Consider the following 11,774-nt stretch of genomic DNA (forward strand, 5'->3'; position numbering starts at 1 on the left):
TTATTTAATTATTTAATTAATTAATTATTTTTGTCATTTAAGGTTGCCGGAAATGTAGTAGGCAAAAAGTTTTCAAATATGACTCCATAACAGGAAGAAGGATAAATGAGGTAAGAAATATATTTTTCATTAGGCTCTGATCATCTCTCCATTGTCTGTGGCTCATCTGGCATTTCACATATCACAAAATACTGACCATTTAAGCAAGTGGTAATTTGAGTCCATTTAAGTTCAACTGAAGGCCAAGTGGCCTTGCCCCAAAAATGATGATATTCAAAACCTGATTATATGTTTGTGTCTTTCTGTAGGGGCAAGCAGAAGTAAGGGTGAAATGGTTACCTTGCTCTGCATGGTAAGTACTGCTTTATATTGGTTTATATTGCCTTCATAAATGTCCTTTCTGTTTCCACTTTTAACCATCTCATAGGTGGTGGATAAAGGTTGGAACGTAAGGTTGGAATGTATATTGTAGCACACACAAATTTAAATGTACAGGTGGGTCTCAAAGTTTTGCAACCAACAAGCAGCGGTGAGAGAATTGTGATGTCCACTAGGTTTTAAGTCCAGAGTCAATGCAGCCTTCTACCTGGAGATTTTAGAGCATGGTTCCATCTGCTGACAAGCTTTATGTACATGCTGATTTCCTTTACCAGCAGGACTCTGCCCCTGCCACAGTGCCAAAACTGCTAGTAACTGGTTTGCTTAGCATGGTATTGCTGTGCTTAACTCATCACACCAGAACCCCATAGAGAGGACAATGATAGACACCAAACCCAACATTACAGACAACCTCAAGGTCACTATCAAAGCAACCTGGGATTCCATAACACCTCAGCAATGCCATACACTGATGGCCTCCATACCACACCACACTGATGCAGTAATTTGTGCAAAAGTAGCCAGACCAAGTATAGAGTGTATGCATTAACAATTTTTGATAAGTCAGATTTGTACATTTATTTTCAAAAGGTCGACATTTCTGTATTCCTCTTTATTCTAATATTTTGAGTTGATGAGTTATGGTTTTCATGAGCTGTAAGCTGTAATCATCAAGATTAAAACAACAAAAATTGCTTGAAATATTGCACAATATTGTAAATTTGGAGACCCATCTGTATATTAATTACACTGTTGGTTACACTGTTGGTATAGGATGGATTAAATGCAGTGTCAAATATTGCCTACAGGATTTAGCCACTTGCTCTTTTCAGTACCATGCATAATTGCCCCTGTGTGATTATATGTAGGAAGTAGACATTCACCAATATATTGGCAGAACATCAGTATCGGCCAAGATCATCCTTGTTGACTGATATCCGCTATTGGCTAGTTAACTTTCTATGACTTTATCGATGAGAGTGGCTGATGTTTATCTGTTACATTGCATCAAGCACTATATATGTATAGGTTTGTATAAAAACAATGAAATACACGAACGTACAATATTTTTTGAAAATATTTATGCTGTGAAACTATATATAATTTTTTTTTTTTTTTTTTTTTTTTTTTTTACTGATACAGTGGAAAAATCTGGGAGGAGACATGGGAGCCGGCCTGCCAGTTTCCACCAGGTGCCAACCATGTGTGACGTCACCCATTGGTCTGTAATTCAATATGAGTTGAATACCTGTTATGAGTTGTCGAGTTACCCATTATGGGCACAGCCATCCTGGTTGCGGATGTGACTATTTTAGACGAGAAGGAGGAGCCACGTTACGTTACACACTTTCAATGGTTTCCACCCTAACATGCTGTCATGCTGTTTTTTTTCTTTATTATTGATTTTTGTAAAAAAAAGCTGTGTTCAAATAAATCAAAGTATACCTATATTTCTGTTTGTCTTTCCATTCACCTTGTGGGTTAGCCAATCAGCTGAAATCTTCTTCAACGCGTCAAATTATATATTGCAATATGATGCACAAAAGTATGTAGGAAGGTGGGACATGTTTTCATTTATATTAATTGACACCATTAAGAGACAGTTGATTCCACCAGCTAAACCATATATATTATGGGGAAGCACAGGCGAAGCACTGCTACTTGGGCGCAGAGATATTTGTGGATTTCATCTGTTACGTGATATCTCTGCGCCCAAGTAGCAGTGCTTCGCCTGTGCTTCCTCATTATATAGTCCCAAGTCAATATCTGCTTAGGAAATCACCTAGTCTTAATCTGCATCGCTATTTGTATTCATTGTGAATACGCAGGCCAGTAATTAAGTAATTAGGTGTTTTTTGTTTTTGTTTTTTTGGATCACTTTTACTTGGGACATGCTAGCTGGCAACATAGGATTCCATTCATTATGCTAAGCTAAGCTAGCTGCCAATCTAAAACAATGCATGCACTGAGACAAAAATGTATTTGCCCACATATCTAAATGTATGAAAAAGTTGAATAAGCCCTATTTCTAAAAACGGTGGAATGTTCCTTTAAGGGTCATGGGTTTGATTGTCCATTTCCAACTATCCTTTCACCCTCTGCCTTCTCTGCTATCCCTGGACTGTCCCTGTATTAAAAGCAATGGAAATGCCACAAAAGAAGTCAGTGGTAGTGGAATTGCAATGTTGGATTTCTGGATTTCTATTATGTTTGTATTTTTCTCTTACTCTCTTTGAAGATTGTAATATGCAAAGGCTTGAGGATCTTCTTCGGGATTCAGAGAGCATTGATGGGCAGGATTTTGCTCAGCAGCCACCATTGTCCAGTTGGTGTCAAAGACAGAAAGAGGTCCAACAATGTTGGCAACAGGCGAGGCCACAAAACATTGACAACTTGCTGTCAGCTGAGAACATCTTCCAGATGACATGTAATCACTGTCACGTGAGAGAAGCCATCATTCGTTGTGGGGAATGTTTGCCCTCAGAGTGGTTTTGTGCAGAGTGTGATCAGTTGGTACATAAACACCACACTCTGCACAGTAGGCAAACCAGCATGTATGGCTTTTATAAATACATTCCTCCAACCGAATTTGTGAAACTCCATGATGGCAAGTACATCGTCTGTGAACAAGGTTGGTGTCTCTTTCAATTGATTTGCATTTTTTCAGACAACATTAGTAAATCATGCATTATGTTTTCCAAGTACTTGCTCACAATCCAAACATTCTTTAATGTCATCCTGATTGTCTTTTGCTCTTGCAGAGTGTTTGCTGCCAACAGCCTTTCCTCAAAAGATATGCTCCTGTGACACTCATGAGGTTGCCATCTCTGTTGGTAGAGAGTGTGTTTGAAACATTTTTCTTTCTTCTTATCTTTAATCTAGGAAATGCAGCATCCAGTCCGGTTGATGCTCATGGTTTGCAGATCTCCATCGAAGCACTCTTTGTGAGCATTTGTCAGAAGAAGCACTACCTTTACAGACAGAATGGTATGTATTAGTAAATGTAAGTAATGCAAATGCAAATTGAAGATATATTGGTTCTGTTCATTAAATGCCATGGCAGCTCTTTTGTAATAGCATTGTTTTTGCTCTTATTACAGACCGCAACAAAAGGTGTCAGAAGATTAGTCAGAAGATTGCCCAAGAAAGGAAACGCTTGCTAGAAGAGATCCAGAGATACAACCAACAACCTGATGGTGATCTTGTGGACACAATCTCAGTTGTGCAGAAACTCTCCAACAAAGCTGCAGAGAGCATGATCTGGCCTTGGCAGGAACAGAACACAGGTGTTGTATGAAGATTTAACTTTTAGTATTTATTTAAAATGTATCATCAAATTTGCTAATTAATGTATAATGTTTTCATTCCTTCAGATGGTGTCGACATTATCACCAAGAAGAAGCTCTTTGACCAACTAATGCTTGTCTCACGACTGACAGAAGAAAAACAGATCCTTGTGAAGGAGATGATGCAGCACTGTCAGTACCTTAAGGACTGAAGGACAGAAAAGGTTCAGTCACTGATGGCCACCGTTTCAGTGTGCACACAAACAGGAAGTAAGTCAAACTATCTTGCTTTATGCATTTTAACATTCATAGGTATAGGTCAAACTATTTTCAAGTGAAAAGCAATCATGCCAGTATTGGCTCAAAAACTAAGAATAAATAGCCTTCAAAGATTATTTTAATTTGATAATTTGATTTTGTATTGAAGATTCGTCTTAACATAAATAAGCTCTCTCTGATTAAATGTTTAGTGTGACGGTAATTCCATTATTCTTCATGTGTGGACTTATAGGCTATACGAATGGATTCACAGAGGAGGGGTCCAAGGGCCTCATCAGTCTACTTAAGAGAAGACTGCAAGACCTCAGACTCAGACAGCAGACTGTAACATGCACATACAGAGGCATTCTTGAACCAACTCCTAGGCTGGTGGAAGAGGAGGAAGGGGAAATGGATGAAGAATTGGATTGGCTACGTGACATCAGCTATGATGATGATGATATGATGATGATGATGATGATGATGATGCAGAGTTGGGGACTCGAATCAGACTCAGGTCACAGTTGTAATCACTTTTGCTTTGACTTGTACTTTGATGATTTGAAAAGGTTTCTAAAGTCTTGACAAAAGTCTTGACTGTGATTTTGTAAATTAGTTCGATTGCTACATATGCTCTCATATTCTACTCTCTTTTATGTTACTGGAATTGTGATAGTCATGGTTATGTATGCAACTGATAATGTCTGTAAATACTTGCTGATAACTGTATGTAAACAGAAATACAAATGTGATTTGTCATCTGACTATTGAGTTGACTTTGGCTCATCAACCCTTAGGATAAGAGAGAGCTGGGAACTTTCAGATTCAACCTGAACTACCAACATTTTGGAACATTAGAGGTCACAGTAGGTCCCATATTAAGATGTACGAAACTTACATACTGATTACATACAGTAATCATTTATTACTGTACAGATTACATACATACATACAGATTACTTTGAAATGCACTGAATACAAACAACACGACAATATTAGTAATCAGTTATGCAATATACATTTTAGCAACAACCCAAGCCCATGCAAAGTAAAGGTAATGACCATATCCATCTGGACAAGTGGAAAGATGAACCGGTAACATTTACAAATACAATACAGGTACACTAATATGCATTAATTCATGCATACCTAATGCACAGATAATCATGAGTTAATTCATGACTCATTAAGAACTAAACCATTTATTAATGATCACTGCATCAGCAACTAACGAACATTCTATATGAATTCATAGATTAAATAATATATGAATTGCTGTTAATTAAATATGACATCGTGTTAATTCCCAAATAACATTATATTAACTAATAATGTAAATTAATGTGTTAATTATCACAATGGGTCAAAGCCATGCATTTCAACTTTCCAGTTGTCTGATTTAATTAATCATTAGCTAACGATTTGCAAAAGCATCATGTTATGACTTTACTTGTTGAGGCACATGACTATTAACTAATTTAAAATTCATTCAAAAGCCATAACCACAAAGACATATGACTCAACAATTAGTTAATGACCAGCACAATTGTATTTTGCAAATATAAACAAAGTTATAATTTCATGCTCAACAAAAAATTGGGACAGAGGCATGTTTACCATTGTGTTACATCACCTTTCCTTTTTATAATACTTTCTAATCGTTTGGGAAGCCACGCTGTTGTAGCCTGTGCAGAATAAGGCCTGGAATTGTCCTGCTGAAATAAGCATGGATGTCCTGAGAAGAGACGTTGCATTGATGGCAATATATGTCTCTCTAAAATCCTAATATATGCCTCTGTGTCAACACCTTCACACACATGCAGCTCACCCATGCCATGGGTACTGGTGCACAAATATCCCAACTTTTCTGGAAATGGGGTTTGTAGTTTCTCACAGTGACAGGTGTTGGAAGGAGGAAAATGTTAATGGAAAAACTATTTGCCCTTTTTTGTACAGATACAAACTAAATCTTTAAACAGAGAAATAAATACAGAGGATGCAACAGGGCCTACAGTATGTGTACCGTCATAGCAGCATTAACATAAATAGTTATGCTTATAAGCCGTGTGTGTGTCCCAAACAGAAATACACGTGTGTGTGTGTGTGTGTGTGTGTGTGTGTGTGTGTGTGTGTGTGCCCACAATGTGCCCACAAAGTCCAGCGGTCCCCACAATGTAAATGGATTAATAAACATACTAAATTATGTTTTTGTGAGAAAGTGTGCACAGTTTCCTGTGATGGTTAGGTTTAGGGTTAGGGGTAGTGTAGGGAGATAGAAAATACGGTTTGTACAGTATAAAATGCATTACGCCTATGGAAAGTCCCCACAATTCACAGAAACGTGTGTGTGTGTGTGTGTGTGTGTGTGTGTGTGTGTGTGTGTGTGTGTGTACATGTTTTTCTAGCCTGGTGGGGTGTGTGTGTGTGGACAAGGTATTCCTCATGTTGTGGGGTCATTAATTAATCTGTTTACACATTCAGAAACAAACAAACAAACAAACATGTTCACTTTATATACTGACACCTCAAAGTGTTCTCTGAAACTAGACCTGAGATGGCCTTATGTCCATGAAATGAGAAAATTAAAATTTTGTTGTACAGCTAAACCAAATACATTTTTGGAAAGGTCTTGACCTGGAGAGTAACATATGTTAATATAAAAATTCTATATAGCTCCTACTTTGAAATACTGACCTTTGAAACTTCACCTTGGTGCATGTTTGAAGGCTTATAATTCAGCAACAAAAGGCTACATATATGGGATAAACTGGTATAGAGAGCTCTTGACCTCAGCTATCATACTGAGGTATATACAGTATAGGCAACAACTAGGGGCGCTGTCAAATATGGTTAAAATGTATTTAAACCCACTTAACAATTACATATTTAAAATCTGATTACATAGATGTGTTTACCATACCCCTAAACCCCTCACTATACTTTCAACTAACTATTTACAACCTCAAATTCTAAGGAAAACACAAATTTGGTAAAAACTACAATTCCCAATAGCCACACCATGCAGCTTGATACAAATGAGCACTACAGTTGTAGTTCTTTCGGTTTGCAAATTAGGGTTGTAAACTAGGGTTGTAAAAAGATATATCTACTGAATATATCAAATATCTAGTGCAGTCAAACTAGTAATTACACTGCATTTAGATAATCTGTGTTAACAAAAATTTAAAATGTTGGTTTATTTCAGATATTTTAGCCAAACAGTAGAACGCGCAAACTCCGCCCACAACACGAGGCACTTCCATAACCTTCAGCTACAAAAAAGAAAAAAAAAACATATTTCTCAGAATCGAAGGAGAAATTATTAAATGTGATAGCATTAACATGAACATATCGTATTGTTGACTTATCATATTGTTTTTTTTCTGTGGAGAAATGTTATAAATATAATTATATATAAAGTGAAGAAAATACTTCTGGGCGGAAGTAAGTAATGCAAGCTACGTGGTTTCAGCTGCGTCAATAGCAACCGCCATAGCAACGAAAGATAATCTTCGTTCAATGAATGTATATTATCTGTATCTTTAGTTTTGTAAAAATAAAATGCACATTTCTCACTACAAAGCAGCCAATTGGAAAAGGAAGAGAAAACTACGAGAAAAGTTGCTCATCTAACGTTACATAGGCCTGGATCTGGAGCATTTCAAGCCAATAACGCCTAACGTTAACTGTTATGTCAGAACCTACTGTATGTGACACACTGTCTGGCTGATTATGACAGTAAAATCATTGTATTAATAATTTATTAAGTACTATTACTTTTTTTATTGACTTCTCAGGTGTGCTGACAATGGTTGAAAACATGGCTATAACTCATGGGAAAGCTGTTTTGTAGTCAATACACTTAAATGTTCCTTTTTATTTGTTACAAACTTATATAGTGTGTAGCAGTAAACTTCATTTACACATGGAAAACATATTGAGGGCAAGCTCCATTTTACAAACGTGTCTTTTTTTTTTTTTTTCTTCCAAAAACAGTGTAGATACAATAATATGGTTAGTGTCAACTGTAAGGTTATTCATAACACCAAAGCTGGCTATACCTTGAGTACTACAAGGCTTTAAAATGTTACTTAGACAGCAGCTTGTACGAAAACAGTGTTTATTGTCCAAAATTAAGGAAACATTTTGAATAATGAAGCAGAAATTTATAAACAAATCATTTTTATTTACAACATTAGAAGAACAGTAGAACTTTATTGTTGTCCACATGGCCACATTTTTTTGCTTCTTGGACCCAGCAATGTGACAACAGTCATTTTAGCAGACCTTCTTCTATGACACAGTCATTCCTATGTTCCCAAGATGGGGGCCAGGCCTTTAGGCTGAAAGAAATGGCAAAATAAAACATACAGAAATCATGTATTTAATTTATGAAATATGTTAAATATAAGGATGGCCTCTGTTAAACCTGTTAAACTTCTACAGATTTCCCTGACAGAATGGGGTGGAGAAAGCAGAACGCTGAAGAGAATTTATATTTATACCCAAAATATAATTGTCACTTTGTAATGACATTTTTAAACTGTTTACATTACAAAGATTTGTATATCAGAAATAAACATAATTCTGCACAGGTAGAATTTAGTGGTCATTGAAGATTTATTTATTACGTTGTATTGTGTTTGTATTAAATCGTGAAGCTCATATTGTGTATCTAATCATATTGTGTGATAAGCAGATCGCGTCATTCCTACTGAATATGAAACTGTGATGACTGTATCTCCTAACCCTCAAAATTTAGCATAGTATTTATGGCTGAGTTACAAAACACCACCAAAAACAGCAGTACATGCAAGTTGCAGTTGTGACAAAGCTTAATCTCCCTGCAGGCAAAAACAGATGCCACATGTGGAGATATCTCAGTCCAATTAAGCAGCCCGTCTGACTTCTCAAAAAGAAATGTAACACTGGTCTAGGTGCTTATTACATAAACTTAACTTCAAAGTCATGGAAAATCAGACAGGCTTCTTAATTAGGGTTCCTTTAAGGACAACTCAATCAGTTAAACAAGAAAACGGACTTATTTTAATAATATTTAACGGAAAATATGAATGTCCATGTCCGGGCATGCGCGTCACTCGGCAGAAAAAGGGAGAAAGGAAAAAGAGACGCTGTACGGATGATAAGTCAGTTGAGATTGTGTGTGTATGTTCTTGAGAACCGTAAGTCGTATAACTTATGTTGTCAGTTCATTTAAGCCTGGTCTTGCAAATTTAAATTAAGTTAACTGGTGATTTTTTTGGACCCTAAAAACTAAAAGGAAACTGACAAATATAAGGAATCAAAACAAAAGTGAGTTAATGCTCATTTCTCACTTTGAGAGCTCCTCAAACTCAGTCGTCTGACAGTTCAGAATCACTGTCGTATCCATCCCAATCATTCTGGAAGTCCATACTTGTTCCAGTCAAAACTTGAGCATAACAGTCTCTTGCATGCTTCATCATTCTGGTGACTTCTTGCTTTTTTCTCAAAGTTAAGCTGAGGAAACCCTTGATCCCTTCTTCGTTTAGAGCCCACAGCTCACCTTATGGGAGTAAAACAAAAAATTATCAGAAAAAAAATTACAATGTACAGTATAGTATTACAACACATTACTTAAATACGTACTTTTCAATGCCTCACTGGAAAGCTGGCATGACATCTCCTTGAGTGTGTCTGCACGAGTGGAGAGAGATTTCCAATGCTTTGCCATCTCAGAAAGAACAATCTTCTTCTCCTCCTCAAGTCTCCTTATTGCCATCACAACATCAAACGCCTTCCTCTTGGTTTTCAAATCTATAGCGTCTGGGATACAGTTGTGGGAAATAAGTCAATTGTAAGTATTTTTCAAGGAATTTCTGAAATAATCTGTGATAAGGCATAATTGGTTTTGTGCTACTATGTGAATCAAACAAAAGTGTCAACAGATTTGTGTACATACCACGATGTGAAAGTTGCCATGGCCAAACTGTCTCGTCAGAGAGAATGATGTCAAAGGCGATTCTTTCTGTATCTGGAACCATACTGTTGTATTTTTCAACAACAGAGCTAAGAATGGCCTTCTCCTCTCGGATTTTGCGCCGAATCCGGGCCCGACCTTTGCTGCCATCGGTGTCTTTGTAAAGGCGCTGGGACCTTCTTTTAATGCTGGCCACCAGCACCTCCATTCTACTGGTCACCGCGTCAAGATCGGCATTCTTTTGGGATGTTGTTGCTGAGAAGAAAATAAGTGCAAACATTTTGCTTACATTTTCATGACAGTAACTGAAATTAGATAAGTCTCAATGTAACAGAATGCCACAGGGAAGTCATAAGGATTATCCCTCTTTGCTTCCTTTTTTTTCTTTATAAAAGAAAAGCTCCTGGAGGAAGGACAGGTGAGTCTCAATAATCATTTCATATTTCTTAGCGTGTATAGGAAGTATGTAACAGGGTACCAAAGAAAATGACAACGTAGCCAAGACAGGATCCGCTAACTGCGAGAAATGTCCAATGTTCCAACTTTTGGACTGTGAACCATTCAGGTACTTTCAGGGCACTTTGTTTCGGCATGATTTCCAGTGTGCATGCACTACATACTAAAATTTGACATTTTTATTGCATAAGTACATGACCAAGAAAACATTGTATGTATGATTTCATTTTAAAACAGTAATTACTTGCAGAAGCATGTCTCCCATTATTCTGCAGAACTGAGACATTAAAGTAATAGTATAACTCTCACCTAGGGCTGGGCGATATATCACATGCGATTGTCACGCGCATTTCGTCAGTAAAGCCGGTTCCCTGATTACCGCTAAATCGCCATCACCTGCTTTCAAATGGAGCGGCATTTAATAGACAGAACCGTAGATCACTGACAAGCCACGCAATATCGCGCTCATATCGCAGATGAATCGCCTTCGATAATAAACGCGATATTGCGTGGCTTGTCAGTGAACTACGGCTCTGTCTATTAAATGCCGCTCCATTTGAAAGCAGGTGATGACGATTTAGCGGCAATCAGGGTACCGGCTTTACTGACGAAATGCGCGTGACAATCGCATGCGATATATCGCCCAGCCCTACTCTCACCTTCTGCCCACTCCTTAATATCAGTGACCCAGCCCTCAACTTCAACCTGTGTCACTGCCAGCTGGATTCTCATGCTTTCCAGGTCCTGAAGTTGGCTCTCCAGGCGTTTTGTGGCCTTAAATAACAAAAAAAGGAAATGAAAGAAGAAAAATGTTATACCTACAAAAATATACAATAGAAGGTATTTACAATATAAGAAAATAACAATACTCATGTCTACCTTCTGATATCGGCAGGCAAGTGAAGTAGCCAAGTTCTTAAACTTTTGCTGATTCCAGCGCATGGCCATCAGTGTAAGCATGTCTTTACGTCCTGCAAAAAATAAAAAATAAATAAATAAAATACACTAATCTGTGTTGTACCACATGTCCCTCACTGGCTACAATTTTCTTGTAACACTTTCAATCTAAGTAGTCCAGTGTGTGGTTACCTTACCTGCTTTGGGCATATGCTTCGTGGTCACAGCAATCCTAGAGAGGAAGGCGTTACACTGCTCAACCTCCTCCCCAAGTGTCAATCCGGCCCCTTGCTGGTAAGCTCCACTCCATTTAACCTATTAAAGAAAATACTTAAAAGCTGCCAACATACCTTTGCAGGTGTTTAGGGACAGTCAATGACATGGTAATGTTTTCTTACCTCGCATTTAAAATCATGGGCTTTGGCATGAAACACTGAGAGAAATGGTTTCATGCTAAGTAGGTGCTGGAGCTCCGGGCAGCTTTTTGCCACTTTGTTGAGGTAGGGCCAGTACTTGCAGGTTACATCCATGGCAAAAAA

The 11,774-nt window shown here is 37.6% G+C and overlaps 2 protein-coding genes across 4 annotated transcripts; one reads left to right on the plus strand and one right to left on the minus strand.

Moving 5' to 3' along the window:
- Nucleotides 1-56: 56 nt before the first annotated feature.
- LOC125253506 lies at nt 57-4,687 on the plus strand. Of its 3 annotated transcripts, XM_048167500.1 has the most exons (7): nt 57-110; nt 309-352; nt 2,618-3,010; nt 3,262-3,366; nt 3,480-3,665; nt 3,753-3,935; nt 4,177-4,687. In XM_048167500.1, the coding sequence occupies exons 3-6, from the start codon at nt 2,626-2,628 to the stop codon at nt 3,875-3,877; spliced, it is 801 nt and encodes a 266-aa protein (XP_048023457.1). In that variant the 5' UTR covers nt 57-110; nt 309-352; nt 2,618-2,625; the 3' UTR covers nt 3,878-3,935; nt 4,177-4,687. The 3 variants fall into 3 exon arrangements, with proteins under 3 accessions (XP_048023457.1, XP_048023456.1, XP_048023458.1); XM_048167499.1 differs by lacking the exon at nt 57-110 and having other exon boundaries at nt 117-352; nt 1,522-3,010; XM_048167501.1 differs by lacking the exons at nt 57-110; nt 309-352 and having other exon boundaries at nt 2,929-3,010; nt 3,141-3,366.
- Nucleotides 4,688-8,088: 3,401 nt separating this feature from the next.
- Nucleotides 8,089-11,769, minus strand: LOC125253500. Its single transcript, XM_048167492.1, has 8 exons — nt 11,634-11,769; nt 11,433-11,550; nt 11,218-11,309; nt 10,998-11,112; nt 9,865-10,137; nt 9,552-9,728; nt 9,260-9,468; nt 8,089-8,266 (listed from the first exon to the last, which is right to left on the minus strand). The coding sequence occupies exons 1-7, from the start codon at nt 11,763-11,765 to the stop codon at nt 9,278-9,280; spliced, it is 1,098 nt and encodes a 365-aa protein (XP_048023449.1). The 5' UTR covers nt 11,766-11,769; the 3' UTR covers nt 8,089-8,266; nt 9,260-9,277.
- Between the last annotated feature and the right edge of the window lie 5 nt (nt 11,770-11,774).

Source organism: Megalobrama amblycephala, linkage group LG18 (genome assembly GCF_018812025.1).
Source record: "Megalobrama amblycephala isolate DHTTF-2021 linkage group LG18, ASM1881202v1, whole genome shotgun sequence".
Taxonomy (NCBI): domain Eukaryota; kingdom Metazoa; phylum Chordata; class Actinopteri; order Cypriniformes; family Xenocyprididae; genus Megalobrama; species Megalobrama amblycephala.